This window comes from Ahaetulla prasina, chromosome 2 (genome assembly GCF_028640845.1).
Source record: "Ahaetulla prasina isolate Xishuangbanna chromosome 2, ASM2864084v1, whole genome shotgun sequence".
NCBI classification, from domain to species: domain Eukaryota; kingdom Metazoa; phylum Chordata; class Lepidosauria; order Squamata; family Colubridae; genus Ahaetulla; species Ahaetulla prasina.
Genome location: NC_080540.1, coordinates 121,712,873 through 121,740,111, shown reverse-complemented (window position 1 = coordinate 121,740,111; position 27,239 = coordinate 121,712,873). Strand labels below are relative to the sequence as shown.

Genomic DNA, 27,239 nt, shown 5'->3' with positions numbered 1-27,239 from the left:
GCCAGGAAGAGATTGCCAATTAAAAAAAGTTGGGGGGGGGGGAGGCTGAAAAGCAGAAAAGGAGAAGAAAGGAAGACAGAGAGAAACGACTTACTTCAAAATTACTAGCAAATTATTAATTTTATTAATTAATGTTATGTATTCATGTTTGTACCTTTAAATATTTGAGCGGGAAATCAGCACGTTGCTGATTGGACGAAGCCTCCAGTAGAACTGTATAAAAGGAGAGGTTTTTCCCCCAGCCTGTTGCTGGGTTCACCCTATATTAAAGAGCTGTTGTCACTACCCTGGTCTCCAGCCTCGTTACTTCCAGAACTTAACATTGGCGACGAAGGTGGGATCTCGAGGCTAAGGAGAACCAGAACCGAGCTGAAGCACGATAGACCCGAACCCAGCAAACTCAGGGCAGAAAAGCGGAGATGGCCAGTTACACTCCGCCCGCACCGTTTGACCCGGCTAAGGAGAAATGGGGAACGTATATGACCCGTTTCGAAAGCTTTCTAGAAGCCAACGAACTGCAAGGAGTTCCAGATAACCGAAAAAGGGCTTATTTCTTAAGCCACTGTGGTCCGGAGGTCATTGATATCGCGGAAGCCCTGGCAGAGCCAACGCCGTTGCAGTCGGTGTCATGGCCAACTCTACAGACTTTACTAAAAAACCACCCCGCTGCGCCGTCCAAATACGTGCGGCGGTTTGAATCGGAGAGCGAAGGCAGATGGAGGCGAAACCATCGGTGACTACATGGCCGCCCTAAGAAAAGCGTCCAAGGACTGCGGATACCGCGACCTAGACGAGGTGCTCCTCGAGCAACTCATCCGAGGCGTCAAAGACATCCGTTTGCGGCGACGGCTGCTAGCAAAGAGCAACCTAACGCTGGCCACCGCTCTGGACGAAGCCAGAGCACATGAAATGTCCACCCAAGCGGCGGAGACACTGCAGAAGCCTGTCCCACCAAAGGCGAGCGCGAAGGCAACCCCGGTGCACCAGGAGGAGGTTCAGACCGAATCCGACGGTGAAGATGAGGAAGGGGTCTGCCGAACCGAGAAACGCGACAAAGGGGACAGAGATGAATGCGGGAGCTGCGGTGGTCAACACCAGCGGCAACGCTGCAAGTTTAAGGACGCGACCTGCCGGCGGTGTGGGAAGAAAGGGCACCTAGCTCAAGTTTGTCGAGCGGCCCAACCTTCCCCCCGAAAATTCAAATCGGCCAATCAGGCGGAATCGGCAAGGCGACCGCGATTGGCTCAAACAAAAAGGCGCGATTCCAACCAAACAACTGTGGTCATAGGCCGCGCCACGACCCGAGTGGAGAAGAAGATCTTCACCAAGCCAAAAATAGAGGGAGTACGGTGCCGGCTTGAAGTAGACACGGGATCAGCGATCACCATCATGTCCTGGGACACTTTGGCGAAGTCACTGCCGTCTGTCGCGAAGCGCCACCTGCAAGCACAACGGCTACGAGTCCACGACTACCAGGGGAATCGCATCCCTGTTCGAGGGACCACCTCCGTCCGAGTCGAGTACGGTCCACACAAGAAGACCCTGCCCATCACGATCGTCGAAGGAACTCTGCCCAGTCTGTTGGGACTAGACTGGTTTCGTGCCCTGGGCATGGGAGTGACTGGCATCTACAGAAGTGACTGTAACCTGAAAGACATTCTCTTTAACGAGTTCAAGATGTCTTCAAGGACTGCCTGGGCAAGTACAAGGGGACCCCTATTTCCTTCAACTTAGACCCCAGGTAGCCCCATTAGGCTTAAGGCGAGGAGAGTCCTTTTGCCCTAAAACCAAAAACCGATAGGGAGCTGGACAAGCTCATAAATCAGGGGATTTTGGTGCCAGTCGATCACGCAAAGTGGGAGACGCCAATCGTCACCCCAATAAAGCCGGACGGGTCAATTAGAATTTGCGCTGACTACAAGGCGACGCTTAACAAAGCCTTACAGAAAAGCGCTTACCCGGTTCCGTGGTGCAACACTTATTGCACTCTTTGGGGCAAGGGCAAGTCTTTGCAAAGTTAGACTTGGCCCAAGCCTACCAACAACTGCCAGTAGACGCCCGCACAGCAAGCCCAAACGATTGTAACGCACAGGGGCCTTCAAGTGCACCCGATTGCAATTTGGGGTTAGTGTGGCACCAGGGCTGTTCCAAAACCTAATGGAACGACTACTGCAGGGCTCCCAGGGTAGTTCCTACTGATGATGTCCTAATTTCAGGGGAAACCATGGAGGAATTGGGGGAGCGGTTAAGAAAGGTCTTGAGCATTTTCCGGACAGCCGGATTAAAAGTCAAGACAAACAAATGCCAGATAGGGGTCGAATCCGTCGATTTCTTGGGCTACCGGATAGACAAGAAAGGAATTCACCCTACTGAGAGCAAGGTTAAGGCAATTAGGAAGGCTCCAGCGCCCAAAAACAAAGCAGAGCTGCAGGCATTCCTGGGATTGGTGAATTTTACGGTCTTTTAAAGAACAAAGCAACCGTTGGAACCGCTGCATAGGCTCTTAGGAAAAATACTGTTTGGTCTTGGGAAAGTCAGAAAATAGGGCTTTTGAAGCAGTAAAGAACCTGCTCTCAAGTGATAGCCTGCTCATCCAATATCAACTCATTACCCCTAGTGCTGGTTTGCGATGCCTCCCCTTATGGGGTGGGGCTGTACTCAGCCATAGACTTCAAACGGCACAGAAGCCCCTATAGCTTTTTACTCTAGAACGATGTCCTCCCAGAGAGGAACTACAGCCAATTAGATAAAGAAGCACTAGCCATTGTGTCAGGGGTTAAAAATTCCACGAATATGTCTTTGGGCGGAATTTTGAAATCGTGACTGACCACAGACCGCTACTAGGGATACTGGCTGGCGATCACCAACGCCTGTGGCACTTTCGCCACGACTGACCCGATGGACTATATTCTAGCCGCTTATTCGTACAAGCTGCAGCATCGACCAGGAAAGAAGTGGGGCATGCAGGCGCGTTAAGCCGATGCCCACTACCAGGGGCAACCGAAGACCCCACTCCGGGGCGCCCATCCTACTTATTGACTCTTTGGACTCTGGCCCAGTCACATCTAAGGAAGTGGCTCGGCATCATACCGACATTGTGTTAAGGACTGTACTCGGTTGGGTACAGAGAGGGTGGCCCGCTGCGCCGGCAGTTCAAAGAATTTGTTAAAAACGAGATGAGCTCTCGGCTCAAGGGGGTGCCTGTTATGGGGTGATCGTGTAATAATTCCTGATAAATTAAGGGAAAGGTATTGGACCTCCTCCACGAGGGTCACCCAGGGATCGAAGGATGAAGGGGTTAGCTAGAAGCTATGTGGTGGCCACTCATGGACGCAGAGATTGCTGAGAGGGTAGGGAAATGCCAGGCTTGCCAAGAGTCCAGACCTCTACCCCAACGGCCCCAGTCAGAGAATGGGAAAAGCCCCAAGGGCCCTGGTCAAGAATCCACATTGATTTTGCTGGCCCTTCCACGGCCAAACGTTCCTAGTGGTTGTTGATGCATTCTCTAAATGGTTGGAGATCATACTCATGAAATCCACTACGGCCGAAGCAGTAATCGCAGCCCTCGCCACCTATTCGCAACTCACGGGTTGCCGGACACTCTGGTGTCCGACAATGAGCCCAATTCACGGCAGCCCAGTTTGAAGAATACCTGGCAGAGGAGGCATCCGACATGCCCTCTCTGCGCCTTTCCACCCTGCGTCGAATGGCCTTGCAGGCGTTCCGTCCGGGCGCTAAGGAGGCATTGTCCAGGCTCAAGCCAGGTGACTGGCAAACAAAGATAGACTTTTTCCTGGCCGTTCAGCACAGAACCCCAAGCACGGCCACGGAAAAGCCCAGCCGAATTACTAATGGGACGGAAACTCCGTGCCCACTTGACCGTTTGAATCCCCATTACACACCAGAGGGTTACAAGGGGAACTAGAAAGACAAGGAAATGAGCATAGGCGACCGGGTGGGCCCGAAACTATGGGGACGGCCCTAGTTGGTTCAGGACAAATAATAAAGATAACCGGCCCAAAATCGTACGTGGTAGAGCTACCAGACAACCGAGTGTGGAGGCGCCACATAGATCAGATAAGGAAACGAATAACTGATCAAACCGAACCAAATGAAACAGATCATGACCAATACCAATTTGAATCCACAGCTTCTATTTGCTTTTAAAACCTGGTTAGGATCACAGAGAGAGTAGCTGATAACATCATGATGTCGAAATGTCTGGCTCATTCTCTCCCCCCCCCCTTTTTTTTTAAAAAAAGAGGAGGTTTAAAAGTAAAGTGACTGCCTTAAACTGTAAGGTTAAGTCACCCATTCTGCCCTTTTAAATCACTTCAAAACAAGTAAAATGGCAAAATTGGAGGCCAGAAGAATAAAAAATGCATAAGGCACATATTTTAGGCATTAACCACCTCCCATTCCAAAAAATAAAAAAGCCCAGATTTACAAACCTGCCAAATCAATCTTATAGGCAATAACTTGCTACTCTCTGAAATAAACAGTAATAAACCCTAAAGCTGAATTAGCTAGCACTCATTCTCAATCTGACACTAATAAGTGTGGTTAAGAGGCTGCCTTGAATTTGGTAGAAGGGCCTAGAAGTGAAACCCTAACCTAACCCTAACCCTAACCAGGAAGCCCCATGTCATAAGGAGGCCATTTCCAGTTAATGTGGCCAAATGGTTTTATGTCTTACAAACAAATGTGTCTTACAAACTGTCCCATTTGGTATTCCTCTAAGATTTATTTTATTTACACACATCAGACTCTGAGACAAATGGTAATCAACAATAGGAAATAAATACAATAATACACCCATACTATAACATTCAAATTTATAAAAACACTATTATGCAATAATTAACTAATGATGTATTTTCCTTTTCCATGGGCTCTCTAAAACACTTCAGCTTTTAAAAGCTTATATACTGCAAGTAATGTGAGTGCTATTCTGATTTCTAGTGGGAAACTAGAAACATGTGGAAGAATGAGGTGGTACCCACAAACTTTAGCTCCTCTCACAATGCTTTGTGTCTGATCAAAGCATTTTTTGGATATGTAACAGAAATACAGCCTCGGTTTCAAGGGGGGCAAAAATAAAATATCTGAACTCTAATTCTGCATAGAGACCCTTCTTAGCTTTAAATCCACGTGAAGAGAGCGGCAGATTTCTGTTTCATCCAAATAAGGGCACATTTCAACCATCTTTCCTCTTCATTCCATTAGCCACCTCTCACTTCCATTCCTAGTAATACCTCACAACTATTTCAACTCAGAAAAGACCCTAAGAAATCATCACATCTTCGCTATTCCTTGGTTATGTTACATCACAATTTTGCACATTCTCACCTTAGCTTAAAATAGTATTCTTGCCTTTCCTTGGTTTTGGTTTTGTTAAACCAATACTCAGACTTTTACCATCTGCTTCTTTCAAAATCATATGGAATATTAAATGACAATCTTTGAAACTTAAACAATTAAGGCATCCATCATCAATCCCTTTCTTGCAAATAAATTGACAAGTTGGGAGAACGTCCACCTATCAATGTGCACCTACATTTTCAAAAATTCTCTTGTACCATATTTTCTGCACTAGTGTTGTGACCCAGGTTCCTGGACCCGGACTCCTGGACTCGGATGATTCAGAAAGTGAGGGAGAAGACCTGGCCAGCCCTGCTTCTCTTGAGCCCTTTCCCTCCCTGGCACCCACTCAAAGGAAGGAGGAGGGGCCGGCACAGCCTGATTCCATGGAGCCTCCTTCTGATTTGGCAACGCCCCAAGAACAGTTTTGGAGTGATGCAAGGTTACGTAGACGTGATCGCCGTGCGCAGCAGCGGAAGAGTTGGGACAAAGCCAAGTCATAATTGTCATGCAGTGACATCTGCAGAGACTATAAATAGGAGGCGGGACTTCCTGGTTTTTTGTCTTGGACAAAGTAATGAATTGGCGCGAGCTAACTGTTTCAATGGAGGGAAGAATATATTCGTGAGTAATTCTGGCCTTATCTATAATTTCCTCGTTATCTCCAGAAACTTGGCAGGCCCGTGGGTAGACGTGGCCAGGACATGTATCTATGTAAATAAAAGGAAAAAAGGAAGGCCTCTGACGGACTCTTTGCTGGGAGTATTGGGGGAAGGGAAACAGAACAACTATAAAATGCTCCGGACGATAAGATGCACCTAGCTTTTGGGGAGGAAAAAAAGAAAAAAAGATCTGCCTCTGCCTCCCAGCATCCATCGGTATTTATCTGGCAAGCATCCTTGCAGCAAACACCTGGTTAGCTTCAGCACATTATTGCAGCCTGGTTTAGCACGAACAGCTGATTGGTGGTTCGATTAGCCTCCCAGAATACTGCTGATCAGCTGTTCCAGACTGCAGGGATCGCCGCCGCCTATTGCCACCTCCACAGGTCCTGTATTCTACCTCCGTGCGTCCCATTTTTGGCCTCTGCACACCCCGTTTTCAGCCTCTGCACATCCCATTTTTGGCCCGTTCCTTCCCTTTGGAATGGGCCGAAAACGGGGTGCGCAGAGGCCAAAAACAGCTGAAGGGTGGGGAAGGCTTCAGCAACGTTCACTCTATAAGACACACAGACATTTCCAGCCACTTTTTTGGGGGGGGGGGGGAATGCGTCTTATAGACAGAAAAATACGGTAATTAACAATTCTAGTCAAAGGAATTTAAAGAGCCTAACTGGAATGAGAATAGCTCCAATAATTAAATTAATCAAAACTGAACTGGCTAAAGTAAACTTCAAATCTGTAGCAGGTGTCAATCATGCAACACAATAAATGTTTGCAAAACAATAAATGTTTGCTATTTTATAGGGATATGTGTTACTTTACAAAATACATTCAAATTCTGCCAGGAAGAGATTGCCAATTAAAAAAAGTGGGGGGGGGAGGCTGAAAAGCAGAAAAGGAGAAGAAAGGAAGACAGAGAGAAACGACTTACTTCAAAATTACTAGCAAATTATTAATATCTCCGAGGTAAGAAGGGTTCAGTTTCAGCTTTCCTATCATAGCAAAGAAAGCAAACCCTTTTAAAAAGCATCTGAAACTAAAATTTATTTTCAGAGCCATAGGTACAGCTAATCAACTGAAAGGTCTTAATAAGATGACATCATTGGAAGTATTAGTTGCTTAGCAGGTTACATGAGAAATGAAACCTGCTTCCTGATACAAAAATAAAAACATTTCCAAAAAGACAAAGGGAGGAAACCATGCCAGGTGGGGAAAAGAAACACATATTCCAGAAAAGGGAAGAATGATTGCACTATGTGTGTGTGTGTGTGTGTGTGTGTGTGTGTGTGTGTGTGTGTACACATACACACACACACACACACACACACACACACACACAAAGCTAGACCTGACCCTAACTCTAGCCACCATACATCGGAAGAAAGATATTTACCCCCTTCTTCAGAAATAGTGGGGCCTGCACAAATATGTAAATGTCCTTTTGAAAAAGTCACTACAGTATAGATAATACAAGTCTGGTTATCTTTGCAGCTGGTTTTCTATAACAGTTCTACTATAACATTCTATTACTATCCAATTAAAGCTATAGGACAGTACTGAAATACACCAATTCACCAATCAAAGGGGTTATACAATTTTAACTAGACTAATCAGGGTACTAAATCAAGAGCAGCAGTGGTGACATCCAGAGGGAGCATTTTAAAGCTTAGTTATCTCTTTTATTGACAGAAATCACCATTTATTTATGCAAAGAGATCTTAGAAAATACAAAAACTGATTATGCCTTCTTCTTGAGAACATTTAGCCAGGGACAAAGCAAAATTGGGGGTGCCAAAATAGAAAAAGGAAGAAAAATATATGAAAATAACAACTTCCAACTTTCTTTGATGTAGATACAAATATAAATACATTAATCTTTTGCTCTAAAATTAACCATAATACACAGTACATTTATAATTATAATCAGTATTGTATTTCATCTTCTGTTGAAAATTAAGTCTTTCTTCATCTGCTCTTTAAACAAGAATCTAAAAAGACCCCCATATTGTGCATCAATCTTGAATAAAAAGTATGAATGCAAGTATAAAACACTTGTGTTTTAGATCCATGCTCTTCCTGATTTGTGAAAACCTCCTGAGAGGTGACATGTGGGTGGATTCTGGTCAGGGGTGAAATCCAGCAGGTTCTGACAGGTTCTGGAGAACCAGTAGTGGAAATTTTGAACAGTTCAGAGAACTGATAGCAGAAATTTTGAGTAGTTCAGAGAACCGGCAAATACTATCTCTGGCTGGCCCCAGAGTGGGGTGGGAATGGAGATTTTGCAATATCATTCCCCCAGGAGTGGAGAGGGAATGGGGATTTTGCAGTATCCTTCCCCTGCCATGCCCACCAAGCCATGCCCACAGAACTGGTAGTAAAAAAAATTGCTTTCACCACTGATCCAGACCCTTACCAGTCAGGATTCAGGCCTGGATATGGGATAGAAATGGCATTGGTTGTGCTTTTTATGATCTCTGGCAGGAGTGGGATGGGAGTAGTTCATCCATCCTTGCTTCTACTTGACCTCTCAGCGGCCTTTGATACAGTCAACCATGGTATCTTTCTGGAGAGGCTTCAGGGGTTGGGAGAGGGGAGCTCTGTGTTATTCTGATTCAATTCCTTCCTCTGTGGCTGTTCTCAGTCAGTGTTGATAGGAAGTGAGAGGTCCACGCCACTGTCCACTCCTTTGCGGGTCCCGCAGGGCTCAGTACTCTCTCTGCTTCAGTTTAACATCTACATGAAGCCGCTGGTTAAGATCATCCATCACCAGGGGCCTCTGGTGGCTCAACAGACTAATGCAGTCTGTTATTAACACAGCTGCTTGCAATTACTGCAAGTTCAAGTCCCACCAAGGCCCAAGGTTGACTCAGCCTTCCATCCTTTATAAGGTAGGTAAAATGAGGACCCAGATTGTTGGGGGCAATAAAAGTTGACTTTGTATATAATATACAAATCGATGAGACTATTGCTTAACACAATGTAAGCCGTCCTGAGTCTTCGGAGAAGGGCGGGATATAAATTCAAATAAAAAAAAAACATGGACTGAGGTATCATCAATAGGCTGATATTTAGCTGTATGTCTCGGTTCATGTTGAGTTAAGTGATGGCGTGATCTCCCTCTCATAGTGTTTGGAGGCTGCTAAGGGCTACATGGGGAACAACAATCTGAAACTGAACCCTGGTAAGATCAAATTTGGGGTTTGGAGTCTTTGGTTCATGGAGAACCACCACCTTTGGTCTTGGATGGGATGGCACTGCCCCAAAAAGGCCCAGTCTGTAATCTGGGGGTTCTCCTAGACTCAAAATTCCTGCTTGAAGAATAAGTGGCAGTAGTGGCCAGGAAGGCCTTATGCAACTGTGGGTTGTGCACCAGTTACACCCTTTCCTAGATCAACAATCTACTCACAGTCACTCACACCTTAGTTATCTACCATCTTAACAGTAGCCCTTTGGAATATAATTTCTGCAGAAATTAGACTGGACCCTACTTTGATACTCTGAGGCCCTGAAGACTTGATTATGCCAACAGATCTGGAAAACCCAGAGTCTGATGGAGCCCAACTAATGGCTCATTTGACTGTGTGTTGTCACCAGAGGAGTGTGGTGGTATTGTTTTTTATATTTTTTTTATATTGGGTTTTGACTGTTTGTAAGCCTCCCAGAGTCTCCGTGAGTAAGTGGGCAGCCATATCAAATGGATGGATGAATGGATGGATAGATAGATAGATAGATAGATAGATAGATAGATAGATAGATAGATAGATAAACTCCATTCAATCTACAGATGGAAAGTCCCTTAGACCAGGACACCCAAATACCCATCATGACTTGATTATTTCAGAATTCACCTTGAGTCTGTTCCTTCCCAATCTACTCACTAGGTTTCCAAATACTAGGGCAGGGTGTTGACAGCCTCACATTCTACAGATCTCCCCATGGCTGCCTAGTTCCCTTGTCACCTCTTCTACAGCTTCATCCACTGGCTGCTGCTTTCTCCAAGTACCACAGCACACTGCCCTACAGGTCTCTCTAGCCTCCCTATTCCCCTCTACAAATGTTGGGCTAGCTAGCTCGTTCCCACAGGCTGCCTTCTCCTCTCCCAATGTTCCACTCTTCAGTTTCCTCCCATTGTGTCTCCCAGTGCTTTATGCTCCCTTGGCACCATACCAACTGCTACTGGCTCCTGTTCTCACAGGCTCTCTTGCTTCACCTTGCCTGTTTTCAGCATAGTATGAACAGGCCTTCAGCACCTTCAAGAAGTTTCCTGCATGTCAGTAAGAACCACACTGCCTATTTGCTGACCAAAAATAAAAGCCCAAACATCTCACAAAAAAAACCCAACAACCCACAAGTAATAAAAACACAAGATAAAAACACTAATTCCAACCAACATCAAGCATTTCATGATCTGACCAGCTTTTAGATGTCATGATGAAACCAAGTTTTGTTAAATTATAGAACAATAGCCATGATTCTAGATAACTGCATCTCAAACTTAGGAAGATTACCCCAAATTACGTAAAAGTGTTTTTGTTTTGGTAATGACCCACAATCCTTATTTAAATAAGGATTTTCTGGTACATAGTGAAAAAGAACTTTCTAATAAATGGGTTTGGGGTTATTAAGAAAAAAGTTTGGGAAGCACAGTTCTTGGATGGTTCTCAAAATGTATTCAATATATTCATGGAAAAGGGGGTCAGCCTACCAAAAATTATTTTCATGTTATCCATATCGATGTTCAGAGACAGTGTCTCACAGAGTAACAGCCAGGTTTATGGATTTCCTCAGATGTACAATATATTTCTTATCATTCTAAGAAATAGTTTGCTGGACTAGGAAGTACCTAGATTTGATCCAGTGGATTTTTTTTTAATAGATAAATATTAAAACAGAAGAGTAGTCATTGAGAGTACATGGTGATTTTTCCTTTAAAGCTACTGAAAAGAAGTCCTGATTAAATCTCCCACAACCACTTTCCTTTCCCAATACTATACCATGTTTTAAAGAAACTCTCTAGTAAAGCATATCATGAATATTAAGTAGCCAGTTCACCTCCTGTGCTGTTGCTTTTCTCACATCCTAAATTAAAATCTAACCAAAGCCTGGGCCTTGTTTTCTTTTGTTGTGCATCAGAGCCAGTAATCTGCGAGCGAAGCAGCATTATACATTAATAGATTGTTTGTATAAAGGCAGGCTTTGATGTCCAGATTACAAGTTGGCTGACTGAAAATGGAGGCAGCCTTTTTAATAAGTATTAATGAGAAAGGGATTAATTAGGGAGCTGGAGAGATCTGGCATGCTCAGCAAGTCCCTTCTAACCAGTCTGGTGGGAAAGGAGCCTTAAGGGGCACCCAAGGTCAGTTGGTCTGTTAAGAGTTTCTATGGCAAGGGGAGACCAAAAACTTTTGTTGGGAAAAAGATGGAGACGTTATTGAAGTCTTATATGCAAATTACAATGACTATACAGAGGCACTGTGAGTGAACAACTCAGGAACAGAATAGGAACTGTTAAGATGATTTAAGTTACAAAATGATACAAAACAAGAAATTACACCAAAAAAACAGAGGTGTTTCTTAGCTGGTGCAGAATTATACCATTTAATTAGCAAGGGCCCATTATTTCATTTAAAGAAAAAGAAAAATTCCATAAGGAAAAAAAAAGTACAAAATTGCTGCAATATATTAGGAAAAGGAGGGTATCTGATGATCCTCTGCTAATTTTACAGGTTTTCTACAACAATCATTGACCCCCTAAGAGAGCCAGTTTGGCCTAGTAGTTAAGGAACCAGGCTAGAAAATGGGAGACTTCCTCCTTAGGCATGAAAGCCAGCATAGTGATTTTGGGCTAGTCACTCTCTCTCAGCCCAACTCACCTCATAGGGTTGCTGTGGTGATGGGGAAAACAGAACTAGGGAATTGTACTGGATATGTTCACTGTCTTGAGTTATTTGTAAAAATATAGGTGGGATATAACATAATAAATAAGAGAAGAAAGGAAGCAGCATAAAGAAAGAAAGATCTTGACACAGCCAAGTTTGGGTTCAAACTTACTACATGTTGTACTCTGACATGTTGTACTCTGACAGATTGTCAAGAATGCGCAGTAAAGATTTCCTCCACTAGCAGAGAACTGAATTAGATGATTTTGGAGTTCCTTTCAAAATTTACAATTTTACAACCCACTGAGATTTCATTAATCATAGCCCGTATATAACTTTCAAACCTACTGTTGCTCTGAAACATAGGTGACTTGGTGGTCTCTAAGAAGACTCCAATTCCATTTGATCTCAGTCAGTATTGTGGTTGATTCCAAATTTGTGACAAGGATAGTGGGAGATTTTAATCCAAAACAGTACCAAGTTCCCTATCACTGGCCTAAACAGTTTTTTTCTTCTTCAAACAATTCTCAGTTCGCTGAATTTTATTCGCTAGTGAGTGTAATTTCAAAACATGCAGCACTATTATGAAGCAGTGACTGCCCTACTAGAGCAATGCATTTTTGTCCGTCTTTTGTGTGGCTCTAGGCTTCGTGCTACCAAATGGCACGGATCCCCTCAAATGACTCCGATTCAATAATCAAGTGGCAAAGCTCATTTGCCACCTCAGTTCATTTCGATTTCCTTCCCATAAATATGTTTTTGTTCTACGAATATAAGAAGGGGAGCCTGTGATATGGAGATTTTTTTTTTTTTGCAAGCTCTTCACATTGAACGTGAAGTTGTCGATAAGGGGCCTATTTGCAGAAAAAAAGTAAATTCCCAGTATCTACTCAAGCAAATGTTTGTGGTTGCATTCCTACGGCATAGATACGAACCACATCAGCCGCCCTTTCAAATGGCACAATGGGTTGCCATGGAGATGGCTGCAATGTCACAGCAGAGCGAAGCAATGTACGTCTGTGGCTTGAGAAAGAAGGCTGGAGATTGGGAGGTTCATCTGTCTTCCCATAAAGGAGGGTTAATTGGAATTCTCTGCTTGGGAGGCACAATTGCTGCAGGGGATGGTCCCCAGTATGGTATAGGCCTAGAGACAGTTTTGCTGAACTGATTGCATTTTAAGTGACCTATTATTAATAATTAGGGAAATGTCCGTCATTACGATAAGCTGCGTGGGAAAGAAGGAAGGGATTGATTGCCTCTGGTGAATGCAATCTCTTGCAAAAGGTTTGGCCTACCCCGTGAGTATGGCAGAGACATTTTGCCTTTATAGCAACAACATAGTTCGCTAATTCTGCCGACTGCTTAGCCTGATCAGTTCAGGGTTGACTCAGCCTTCATTCCTTCCGAGGTCAATAAAATGTGGACCAAGATTGTTGGGGGTAATATGCTGACATTTGTAAACCACTCAGAGAGGGATCTAAAGCTGTGTGAAGTGGTATATAAGTCTAAATGCTATTGCTAATATGTACAAATACAGGGATATATTTTTGCCACCGAGGAGTGCGTTTTTTTTAGTCCATGTGTTTTCTTTCTCAAATCACTCTTTTAAGATAATACATCCATGCAATGGATGACATGTGCTACAATGGAAACTTTTAAGGTTTTTTGTAGCACATATTATGTCCTTTTAAGGTTTCATAAGAGGCTATCTTGTTTTCACTGCAGCAATTATCATTCTTGAAGCTACTCCCTTATATTAGATTGCACATAGGAATAACTCTCTTTGTTTTTTATTTTTTTAAAAAATAGGCAGGTATATCCAAGATAAAGAATGTTATTTATTTCTATCCCACCCTTATTATTTTTATAAATAACTTATGGCTAAAAGAAAAGAGTATTTAGACGGTAGTCCTCCACTGCAGTCAATCGAAAGTGTAGGCTAGACTAGTATTTTACAACTTTGACACAGTGTGGACTTTAATTTCCAGAATTGTTCAACCCATATGCTAAACAGAAGAATAACATTTCAACAAGATCATCCCTCAGGAGTAACTGGCTAATCCTGACTTAGTCTCTCAATACTTGATTATAGCACATCCTTCAAGTCACAGCTGGTTGTGTGATCATTCAATTGCATGCCATTAGACTTGTGTTAAATGTATAACCTATTAAGTAAGTTCCTCTATTTACTTGCAGCTTCTTGAATAACAACCTGGATGTGATAAAACACTAACCAATAGTTATTGTTTCAAGCCAGATACATTTTTATTCACTAAACTGTATAGATCAGATTTAAAATGTGATAAGGATCCCATACTGGACAGTATCCAAGACAGATGGTCTACAGATGCAAAGAAGGATGGTTTATCCATTAACCTATACAAACAAACTACCATGACAAACAGAACAGAACAGGTGTAGTGGCAGACTTTGCCCAAGAAAAAATTGACTAATGGTTTAATGAAATGACATTCATAACTGCTCATAACAGTTCACATCATTTACATTCAGGGGAATTATTGATAACTTTGTTATGTTTATATTGTGCTTTTACTTCAGGAGTTCAAGGTGATGTACACAGTGCTCCCTCCTGCTACTTTTCACAGTCTTGTAAAGTGGGTTGGACTAAGAAAGAGTGACAGGCCCAAAGTTACCCAGTGAGCCTCCTTGGCGGAAGGCAGGCTTACACCTAGGTTCCTAGTGCCAGTCCAAATTGATCTGAACTCACCATCTAATGTGAAACACTGAGAATTTCTCATAAATCAGTTTCACTTATTGTACTTCTCACAGTGCCTACAGAGCTCACTCCTCTAAAGTCAAGCTGCATTCCACATGCAATGGGATCAATTTAACCATGCAGTTTTAACTTCCTGTCAACCCTGAAGCTGGAGCCATATTGGAGCTTCAGTGTTGCCATCCCAGAGTTGAGGGAGGGGGGATTAGAGATATAGGGATTTATGTAGCCAAAACAAAATACTTCCTCTTGAGAATCAAGGACATTCTGGACCATGGAAAGAGAAGTGAGGTCACCAGATGACCAGACAGCATCTTGATTGGACCATGTGACTGATTGTTTGGGGTTGTGGAAAAACTTTCTCTTTTAACTAGGTGAAAACTGTGGGAACCTTTAGAGTCAGATTTTACCAGATATGTGCCACTATGATATTTCCAATAAAACTATTATTTGAGGAATCTACCAGCCTCGGCATTTTGCTTGTTATGGATCTATTACTTGGAACCCTGACACTTACTTTATTATCTCTTGCCTGGATTGCTCTAGTACTTAACCATTCTTGGTGAAAGAATTCTCAGTCTCCTACTGGTTCCACAAGAGTACAAGCTCCATCAGCCTTTATATTGCACAAATAGTCTAAATAGCATCTCTTTCTTTCTATGAAGTGGCTTTGCAGCATCTAAAACAATCTTACTAGGCTCCAGCAAGAACAACTCAGCTAAAAGGGTTCCTTGCCTTTTCAAAACCCATATCCTACATATTATTTATTTTAAGTCACCTCTTCCCCAAACTAAAAGCTTTTATTCACTTCTGAAAAGATTTCTCTCATTTGCAGGATGCTATTCTGCTTATCTGTTTAATTCAGGGTACAGCAGAAGCATCTTAGCTAGCTCTAAGTGCTTCCCTGAAGGCAAAGATGCATTATGAACCATCCAGGTTTTTTTAGGCACCCAAGTCTTCTAGTGTCAGAACAGCAGAACATTGCTTGCAACGTATTTAGCTTTCAAGAATGGACTGAACTATTTCACAACAGATTTTAAGTTAATGTAAGACGAAGGAGGATGTGCTTTCACAGCTAGAGTGGGAGACCTATTTCCCCAGTGAAAAGAACCCACAGATATCATCTTCCGAATTAAATGTAAAAGGAAAGACTCGTGAGAAGAGGAGGCAAATTTAATCTAGGAAAGCCTTTATAAATTTGACACAGTGCAAGCTTAGAAAGCCAGTATTGTTGCCCAGTTCAGTAAGCGTGACTCTGCCTTTACATTTGTTTCTACTTTTGTATCTATCAGACCTTTTTTTAGGAAGAAAAATGACTGTTCCTCTTTCGCCTACCTTTTAATGACTAGAACAAAAACCCAGGATCCTGACTGTGTACTTTTCCCCTTTTGCCATTCTTGTTTCTCTAAAGGGCAGGACAAGGGCTCACCTGGTTCAGAACACCCAGCTACAGAGGACAGGATATAACAATGGGAAGCTCTGGCAATCAGCCACCTTTAAAGCATTATATAGAAGAACAGCCTCGTGATGGGGACTTTCTCAGTTCCTAATGATTTCACCCCACTGCCAGATCAGCAGTGTCAACAGCAGGAATTATACGCTACTGGCAGCATTTGTTTGCTGTCTCATCAAAAGGAGACAGCAACACCTTCCTTTCCTTCTTTTCTTCAACATCCACTAACTATAAGAAAAATGTCAAGAGCTGCAATATGCTCAAGATTGTGCTAATGCTTTGACTACACAAAGTGAGACAGAACTGAACCACATGCTATTCATTCTGTATTTCCTATCACAGGTCCTTTTCTCTCTCACACACTCAGGTAAGTCATGAAAGAAACGTGGAACCATTTCCCCAACAGGGAGTACCCAACTTGGTGTCTTCCAGATGTCCTGAAATCTTATATCCAAGAATCCTAACCATATGTCTTCTGAGAAGTGTCATAAAAACATAATCAGGGAACCACATGCTAAGAAAGAGCAAATGAAGACAGTAAAACTACATTGGGATTAATTTAGTGTCGCTTGTCCAAATACTAACTTATCTTGTGAATGCAGCATTCCATTGTTATACTGAAGGCATCAGGTTAGATTTCACAGCAATGCCAGCTGATAGAAGAGTAATTGGCAATGCCTCCAAACTGAACTATTGTTTTTTTACTTTTCTACAATTTACACAGGAATACTATTGAATCATGGGATGCAGTGGCTCACTGGCTAAGAAGCTGAGCTTGTCGATCGAAAGGTCGGCAGTTTAGTGGTTCAAATCCTTAGTGCCGCCTAACAGGGTGAGCTCCCGTTACTTGTCCCAGCTTCTGCCAACCTAGCAGTTTGAAAGTACATTAAAAAAAAGGCAAGTAGAAAAATAGGGGCCACCTTTGGTGAGAAGGCAAAAGTGTTCCGTGTGCCCTTGGCATTTAGTCATGCCAGCCACATGACAGAGATGTCTTCAGACAGCGTTGGCTCTTCGGCTTTGAAACCGAGATGAGCACTGCCCCCTTGAGTCAGGAACAACTAACACATATGTGCAAGGGGAACCTTTTCCTTTGCTATTTAATCAATCTAGTTGCTATATTTTTTTTAGAACAGAGAGTCTCTTTGGCCCCTGCCAGGTCTTGGTAGGAATCATGCTTAGAAAGGTGAAGAAGCAGCAGCATTGCAGTCCTGACAACAGCACCTAGTGAAACCAGCTGATAAGTGTTAGGAATTAAACAAGTGGACTGCCCTCTCTCTTCCCTGCCTGGAAGAGTGACAACCCTCATTCTGCTGCAGGAAGCCATCCTTTAGTACCTCAATCCCTCTGTCTGTCACTAGGCATGAGCTGATTCTACTTAATTGTAACCAATTAAGATGGAATTTGCACCAGGTAAAATCTTTGGCTGTATCTATTACAATCTATTTTAGGGGTGACTTCTAGATGGGAAAAAAAAAAGATTGGTAGATCTTTAGTAGTAATATGCAAAATTCTGCCTTAGTTTCTTACCTGTACTGGGCCTGGAAGTGATTCTGCACAAAGCTTTGGCCCTTGGGAGGCTGAACAGTTGCTTGGGCACTTCCACTGGTGGAGCTTTCTTCCTGTCCAGATGGTGGCTGTGGAAGAAACCAAGACAGAAATTGAATAATAGGAAGCATACCTGTTAGCTCTGAAACTCCACTCTGTAGAAACTCTTTCCCATCTTAACTAGGCTACCAGGTTTTGGCACCAAAATTCTGAATGACCATTACACGTCAGGAAACAGCCTTATGCTACTAGTAGGAAACTGCTGTACTCCAGATGTGGTAGAAATATTTGTTAAATCACTGTTTAATAAGAAATAGCTTTGCTTTCTCTCTCTCTCTCTTTCTATTATTGTTTTTCATTGCTCCACATCTTCTCTTTTTCAATAGGAAACATCTGTCTAAAAGAAGGGGGGGGGTTTAACTAAATGTCATGTTTGCAAACTGTCAATTTAAATATTCCAGAAGAGTTTTTAACATACATATTGACACACACATATGAATATGTTCTATGAATTAGCCTAAATAAGTGAGTGGGTGCAGCAATTTAATTACCAGTTTAAAATATTCAATGATATTTCTTTCTCTCCACCAAAGAAATAATAAGCAAGCTGAACACTGCGTACAAGACATTGACAGACTTGTGGCTGGCTAGGACAACTGGCATATTTAGTTACGCATGGCCCATCTTTGCTATGGTTTATAGCTCTATAAATAAGCAACCTTGATATGGCCACACCCAGAGATAATCCAAAGCTATTCTCTTTTTAGTTAATACTTTTTTAACCTTTTTCTTGGATCCCCAAATGTAAGGTGTATCTTCCAAGGTATTGCAAGTCATGGGATTGACCTAAACCTATTTATAATGCCTGAAGGGGGCACAATGTTTCAGTGGTTAAAGATGCTGAATTTGAGACCTGAGTGCCACCCTACATGGTGACCTCCTGTTCTTGCCCCAGCTCCTGCCAACCTAGAAGTTCGAAAGCATGTAAATGCAAGTAGATAAATAGGTACCACTTTGGTGGGTAGGTAACAACATTCTGTGCACTCCAGCATACAGTAATGCTGGCCACATGACTACAGAAATGTTTTCAGACCACACTGGCTGCCTCAGCTAAGAAACAAAGATGAGCACCATCTCCTAGAGTCAGAATCAGCTGGACAGGGGAAACCTTTACCTTTATCTATAATGCCTTGGTTAAAACTCTCATATAAACTGCTTTGCTTTCCTTTGTCAACTTCTAATCTCTTAGACATTGTAAGGAAATAGATATACTGAAATACTAGAATTATTTTTTATTTTATTTTGTCACAACAGTATACACAAATATCGTCATAAATAAAAACAACACATCATGAAAGAAATATATATATATATATAAGTAAAAGTATGCAACAGCTATGTTAATTTGATATAATGAAGGGAATAATAGGACAGGAATGGTAGGCACTTTTGTGCTCTTATGCACGCCCCTTAGTAGAAATTAGTAGAAATTAGTAGAAACTTGCTAATTGTTTCTTGCAACATATATATGTATGATATATGCCTTTGTATACCTGCATGCTGTAATACAATTTGTTTCCTGTGACACTGACATATATGTTATGCCCTTTGTAGTTATAACACAAACATGTCACATTGACTAACTTCCTAGACTGTTACTGGGGTCTCTTGTGAAGTATCTGGCATTTGTCAAACTATATGTCCCACCATTTGATCAGAGCCTTATCTCTCCCCATCCTGCCTAAGAAGTATCTCATCTTTGATCTTTTAAATTCCCTCCACTTCAGGGGGCCAAATAGCCAAGTGTGAACACAAAGAAGAGATACCGCTAAATGGTACTCATTAAGAACCTCTAGTCATGGTTATTAATAATAAATATCCCTGTTAATATGGAACGTTTGAGAGATGTGGCGGTAAATTTTATGTTATTGACCCGATTTTTGATACAAATAATTATAGTATAATTCCGGCTTATTAGGCGTGAGGCAAATCATTAATGTATAATTATACATAGTAAGGGGATATACAAACCAACTTCCAGGATACACAAATCAAAGATGCCAGAATTGAAGGTTTATGACATTCCTAAAGAACATACAAGGGATTCGGATTCCCTCTCTTGTTGGCAGTTCTTCCCTGCATGTATCTTGTATGTGTTTGGACAGCTAACCATTTAAGCTTGATCAAGATTAAATGCTATTTTACTCAAGCCTCTGTTTCAGTTTCTTGTTTGGCATTAACATATTAATATTGGACCTTACAACATCAAATATCCTATCATTTTCCTCAAGTATATGATGTGAGTATTTTCCTCTGTAAAAGTAGAAGCTGCCTATTTTCTCCTATTCACAGATTTCAAGATTTATGTTGTTGTTTTGTTTTGTTATATATCAAGTATAAATGTAGAACAGAATTTGCTGTGCATACTACAAAGGAAATGTACTAAAAGGAAGTTAGTGAAAGAGACAAATTGCCCTATGGTTTCAGGAGGAAATATTTGCCTATGAGTCCTTTTTTTATCAATAGAATAAATTATATGACTGTGAGTAAAAGCAACCGTTCCCATTTATATCCAGGACTAGTAGAGGGGTTTTTACATTGTCCAATTGGTATGCGGCTCCTTCTGCTCCCAAATTATTTTGACACAGTTGACCCTTCTATTTGCAGCAATAGCATATGCATGCATAAGCCAGCTACCACCATTAAAATGCTGGTCCACTGGCAAAGGAATTAAGGATGCAATCTAAATATTGGATGTGGCTGCTTCCTGCTATGACTTAGGCTTTGATTTTTTTTAAAAAAACATCACCAGTACCCTAAAATAGCAACGTATGAATTGGATCTTTAGTGACCTCACATGCCAAGGGCTACACTGTTCTTCCTGCTAAGACAAAGAAGAATAATCTTTTAATGGGGTTCTTAAATGTACCAAGATGAAGAGAAAAGAATGCACGGCGCCATTAATCAGGCTATTTAGGCTGTCTGTAAAAGCAAAGAAATGGATGACTCTTGACATGAAAAGAAAAACAGGCTAGAAGCACAGCAATTTACTGGCTAGTAAATTTCCTAACATTGCTTATGCTAAAACAGGCTGTGTTGATATATTCAGAACAGTTTTTTAACATTGTAAGTCAATTCTTTTTCTGCCACAGCTATCTATATACAGTTGTGCAAAAATTTTGGGCATGTCTGGCCAAACTGCACAAATCTATGTAAGAAGAAGCCAACACAATTTCTAGCAGCTACAGAGTTAATCATAAAATCTTTCCCCAAATGTCCACAACTTATGTGCTGCTGTTCACAGATTCAAAAAAGAACACTGGGAATATAGCACATGCAGAAATGGGAACATCATTCTAGTTGATTCAGTGATACTTTTTTCATTCTACTGTTGAGTTGTTAATAAGACTCCAGAAGTTGATTGATTTATTAGGCCGAGGGTACCTTTAGCCTGGCAAAGACAACTTCACAAGTGAACAAATACTCTGACCTTTCTAAACTCTCAATCTACTTGAGCAACTGCAGGCTTCTCTAAACAGCTGTCTGAGAATTTAAAAAGAAAAAATCATTCACTCTTTCCGGGGAAGTTTATTAAAAAAAAACCTAAATACTTTCAGCTAGCAATTTCAACTTATTAAAAATGGAAATTACTGACACAGTCAAAAATATGGATACCCCTCTACTTCCCACCCCCCATCCACCCTTTGTTATTCATAATCCACAGAGCAGGCACTTTGCTTTTGATCTATGATTTAACATAGTCTTGTAAATAATAAAACATGAAAATGGTGTGGACATAATTATGGGTACCTCTTAGAAGTTAAATGACATTATTGGATTGAGGGAAATAGTACCTCCAATAGACTATTTGCTTTAATCACGAGTGTCTTCAATCACATAATCAGTCACTGAGCCTAGGTGAATGGAGAAAAGTACTCAGGCGTTTTGGGTCACTGTGTGCAGTGAACATGGACAAGAAAAAGAAAAGCAAAGAGCTGTTTGAGTAGGAAGAGGGAAAAAAGTAATAGCCAAGCATGATAAAGGCTACAAAACCATCTTCAAAGAGTTTCATATTCATTGCCCGTGGCTGCTAGTATTATCAAGAAAATTAAGGTCTATGGGAACATAGCCAACCTCCCTGAATGTAGCCACAAAAAAAAAAAAAGTGAGCCCAAACTGAAAATGATAGTTCAAATGGTAAGAGGAGGAACCAAGGAAAACTTCAAAAATGATGCTGGCTGAGCTCTAAGATCAAAGTACAACAATATCAAATCACCATCTGTTGCTATATGACTGGAAAGTAGCCCCCACAGTAGAAAATTCAAGAAAAACCCACTTCTGAAAGACACAAAGACACAAAAAAAGTGAGGCTGGAGTTTGCTAAAGTGCATGTTGTCAAGCCACAGTCCTCCTTTGAACAGATGAAAGAAAATTAAAGCTTGTTCATACGTCAGAGAAGAACTATGCTCGCTGAAAAAATAATGCTTTTAAAGAAAAGAATTCTATCCCAACTGAGAAACAAGGAAGATGCTCCATAATTTTATGGAGTTACTTTGTTGCCTCTAGCACTGGATGCCTTTAAAATAACCAGCTAAAAAGTTTAGGGGGCACTGGAGTACTTGTCCACAGCCCCAAAGTTTAGTGTTGCTTACAAAACAATGATCTGCATGAGACAATTTTTTTTTTATTCAACCTCACCACAAAAATAATGATCTAACGTATGCAACAAAACAGAAAAAACCCTGACAAGCCTGAAATGCTTTAGAATAAGAGTTTTGGACTAATAAAACAAAAACTGAATTGTTCAGCAATAATAATGCAGGGTACCTATGGATTAAAAAAAGATGACACATTTCAACGATAGAACATTTTGCCATCTAATATGCTTTGGGGCTATATGGTAGGTAGAAGGTAGAATGGATCCAATTAAATATCATATTCTGGAAGCTTGTGTCCCTAAAAATGAAGCTGAAGAAAGGCTGAATATTTCAGAAAGACAAAAATTTGAAACATGCTTCTAAATCTACCATGAAACACTGAAAAGAAAGATAAAGGGTTGGAATGGCCTTCACTTTCTCCAGATTTGAATACTGCTGTTAATTGTAAAGAGACCTCAAACATGCAAGAAAACTGAAGAATATTTCTGAATTAGAAGAATTCTTCAAGGAAAGTAGAAAAAAAATTCAAAAGCAAGAACAGTAAGATAATTAGCTGACTACACTTGTTTTAAAGAGCTGACGGAATATGTGTCCAAATTTAGGTGCCTGGTATAATCACTATTCTTTCATTATGAATCTATAAACAAATACATAAATAGAAGTTTAACTTGGTTACCATGTAGAAGTGGTATAGGCTTCTATTCCCTTAGGAACTCATTATTACTTATAATTTGATCATGGGTGCCTAAATTTTGCTTGCATCTCTATTGTAGATGCAGATAGGTTCCTTTCTTATATCCGTTGAATTCCAGATTGGAAAAACAGAATGTATGAATCAGATACTATTTTTCAGTGATATGAGAATTGATCTTTTAGGCCTGAAGTAGAGTGGGCTGGATGTTGGCATACATGCAATTAACTTAAAATAAAAGCCTGTTTTAATGTAACTAAGGCTAAGGCTTCTAATCCTATAAAGTTTCCAAATGCCTTGTCTTGTTTCAGTTATATTAGTGTAAGTACCAGGTCACAGAAGCAGTGTTGTATTAAGGTTCTATTGAGATAGCAACATTGCACACAAACATGTGCACATAGGAACATTTAAACTGAGGTAATATGGTTTTACATGGTTGACTATTTCAACCATGTCCATCTTATTTAAATAGCTTTTAGCCACTTTACACATAATTCATGTATTTGCAGCTTCCATGAGATTCATCTAGACCAGGGCTGTCAAACTTCCGGCCGGCCAGCCAGATGTGTGACGCGCTGACCATGCCCACACCAGGTTTAGTGAAAGGGGGGAAATTCCCAATTTGTCATGTGACGCCACCGTGACGACATGAGTTTGACACCCCTGATCTAGTCTGTATTGAAGACAGCAACCTTCAAAGAACATGGCATTAGCCAAGGCCAGTCTGGCTGGGAATTCTGGGAGTTGTTGCCATCAAGTTGGTGAAGATAGTTGGTGAAATAAAACTCAATAACCTATTATTATCCCTAATTATAGGTTCAACTGAAATAGCAATCTCTCTCTTCCAAGATTCCAAAGACTGAGAAGACAAGGAAGGCACCCTCCATCCTCCTATTTTATAAAATCCCTTACCTTTAGAATTCCTGTACTACAGGAATAGTCATCAAGTAACTACTTAATGAAGCAAGAAAATGAGCTATCTTTACTGATCATAGCAATCTAAAAGGGCCTGTGGAGGTGATGATATTAGACATACTACTTACCCCAAATTCCATAGCCATAATATGCTATTAAGCTCAAAGCAAAAAAATACAGCGGAAGCATGAACAAATGTGATCATCATTGACCGTACCTAATAGCCATATAATACATGGCCCCACCTCTATGATATAATATCTTGAGATATCTTATTACTCATAAAATATTTTGAGAAACTTTCCACCATAGCATTCCCCAACCTTTTGAGGACTGTCAACATATTGGAATTTTATTCTTTTGTGCCAACAAAAAGAACACAGATACTGTAGGTAAGGCTAGCTAGCCACAGCCACTCTTCATTTTTGAAATGGTCAGAATGTGCAGAGATGAGTAAATTGACATTCGAGATTAGAGATCAAGAAGATAAGCAATATTATAAAATATGGGATTTATTTTACCACTGGTTAGATGGAAAGATATGTTAGAAAAGATAATATAAGATACATGAATGAAAGAAATGTTTATTTTGAGATTGCACAAGAAGATATGTAAGCACCCCTTCAGCACATTGTAATTGTTTGACGAGTGTTTTTTTTTGTTAGTTATGAAAAAATAAAAACTTTTTAAAAAAAAGAAAACTAAGATTTACACCAATCAATCATCATTATTTCTAAAATAATGACCACTGCAACACCCAGATTTATTCTATGAGGGAGATGAGTGGTTTCTAAATATGGATGGATGGATGGATGGATGGATGGAAGGAAGGAGAAAGAAAGAAAGAAAGAAAGAAAGAAAGAAAGAAAGGAAGGAAGGAAGGAAGGAAGGAAGGAAGGAAGGGAGGAAGGAAGGGGGAGGGGAGAGAGAGAATCTAGAATATAGTTAGCAGCAGTGGTGGGTTTCAAATTGTTTTACTACCAGTTTTGTGGGCGTGGCTTGGTGGGCATGGCATGGCCTGGTGGGCGTGGCTTGGAGGGTGTGGCAGGGGAAGGATACTGTAAAATCTCCATTTCCTCTAAATCAGCTGGGACTTGGGAGGCAGAGAATAGATGGGGTCAGGGCCAGTCAGAATTTTTACTACCAATTCTCAGAACTACTCGAAATTTCCGCTACTGATTCTCCAGAATTGGTAAGAACCTGCTGAAACACACCTCTGGTTAGCAGGTATAGGAAATCAATTCTTTACTTCAAAGCACAGCTAGCCATTTGAAAATAACATGTAAAGTTAAAGAAAATTAATCTTAGACTCAAGAACTGTCTACAAATATAGTAATTCCTATGAGCATTCCATTACTTTCATTCTACAATGATGACCATAGATTGCTAGACTGATCTACTAAACAATTGTTTTTCAGGGTTTTCACAAAAACAGGAGCAGTCTAAGCAGTTTTAGTATTTAAACCTAGAACCTGTGTTAGTGAACTGTAATTCCTGGTAGTTCTAACCAGCCTAAGATTTACAGAGAGTTATAGTTCAGCAGCATCTGAAGGATCACATTTCCTGACCTCTGATTTAACTTTAAAGTGGATGATATCAAGCATTTACTTTTGAATTTTTAGGCTAAAAGGATATCCATTATACAAAAAAGGAGAAAAATAGCATGAACTCTCCTACTTCACAAAGTAAGCCATCCAAATTCATGATCCTGGAAGCAGTTCCTGGAAAGTATCCAAGAGACAAAACTTTTATGGACTAAGGTCAGCGTAACTGAAATTCCAGGGAGCACTGTTTTTTAAAAGAAAGAATGTGCTTTAGGGAAATCACTAACAATCAGAACATCAGCGCAAAATATACTATGTTGGCTTAGTTGATATAGAGTAAAGCAGCAGTCACCAACTGCTGGTCCATGGACCACTAGTGGTCCGCCAGAAAAATTATTTGCATTTTTTATATTGCACTAAATCAGGGGTCCACAAACTACAGCCCCTGGTCCGGATACGTGCAATGAATGTTTGTGTTGTTGCAGAGACTCTCCCCCTTCAGGGTCTTTTTGTGTGGATCAGAGGGGGGCAGAAAATCCAACTTGGGGTCTGCTTCAGCCTCCTGGTGTTGGGCTTTGGGCGAAGGCTGGAGGGAAGCGCCACTGGTGGCAAAGAGCCAGAGGGCCTTGTTCCAATGAGACTGCCTCATGGCCTGGAACTGGCTGACCATCTCAGCTCGCTGAGCCTATAGGCGCCAATACCTGACCTTGCATTCCCTCAGGTCTTCCCTCTTCTTGGAAAGCCTATGCTCGTAGTCCTCAGTGAGGTGCTTCTGCTGAGCCTCCTTCTCAGCCAACTTGAACTGAGCCAGCTGTTTTGCCAACTCTTTCTCGCTTAGCTCCAACAACTGCTTCCTGTAGGGCCCTAAGGAGCCCGGGCAGGCAGGGCGAGGCGACTGAAAGGGGAGGGGTGAGTAGAGGCTGGTGAGGCACCCCTTGATGCGAGTGACATCAAGTTGGCCATGCCCCCAGTCACATGACCACCTAGCCACGCCCACCCAGCCGGTCATTAGTCAGATCATATTAATGGTCCATGGGATTTTAAATTATGAATTTAGTGGTGCATGAGATCCAAAAGGTTGATGACCCCTGGACTAAAGGATAGTGCATAATAATATTCTTACAAGTCCACAAACACCATCGCTCAGTTTCAGGACAATTTATTCTCTCTGAATAAAACTACTTCTCACAGTGTCCTAAATGAACAGCTTGATACCACAGCTGTCTATCATGAGAACAAGAAACAGATGAAAACTGGGTGTCATGCCCCAAAAGATAAGCAATATTATAAAATATGGGATTTATTTTACCACTGGTTAGATGGAAAGATATGTTAGAAAAGATAATATAAGGTATATGTATGAAAGAGATGTTTATTTTAAGATTGCAGAAGAAGATATGTAAGCACCCCTTCAGCACATTGTAATTGTTTGATGAGAGTGGTTTTTTTTGTTTGTTATGAAAAAATAAAAACTTTTTTTTTAAAAAAGAAAACTAAGATTTACACCAATCAATCATCATTATTTCTAAAATAATGACCACTGCAACACCCAGATTTATTCTATGAGGGAGATGAGTGGTTTCTAAATATGGATGGATGGATGGATGGATGGATGGAAGGAAGGAAGGAAGGAAGGAAGGAAGGAAGGAAGGAAGGAAGGAAGGAAGGAAGGAAGGAAGGAAGGAAGGAAGGAAGGAAGGAAGGAAGGAAGGAAGGGGGAGGGGAGAGAGAGAATCTAGAATATAGTTAGCAGCAGTGGTGGGTTTCAAATTGTTTTACTACCAGTTTTGTGGGCGT

General features: G+C 41.2%; 1 protein-coding gene across 1 annotated transcript in view; it reads right to left on the bottom strand.

Annotated features, from left to right (window-relative positions):
- USP43 (ubiquitin specific peptidase 43) overlaps positions 1-27,239 on the bottom strand; it is a 137,233-nt gene that overhangs the window by 63,017 nt on the left and 46,977 nt on the right. The window contains exon 3 of the mRNA XM_058166753.1: positions 17,617-17,723. Coding sequence (XP_058022736.1) covers positions 17,617-17,723 — 107 coding nt within the window. The remainder of the gene's footprint in view (positions 1-17,616; positions 17,724-27,239) is intronic.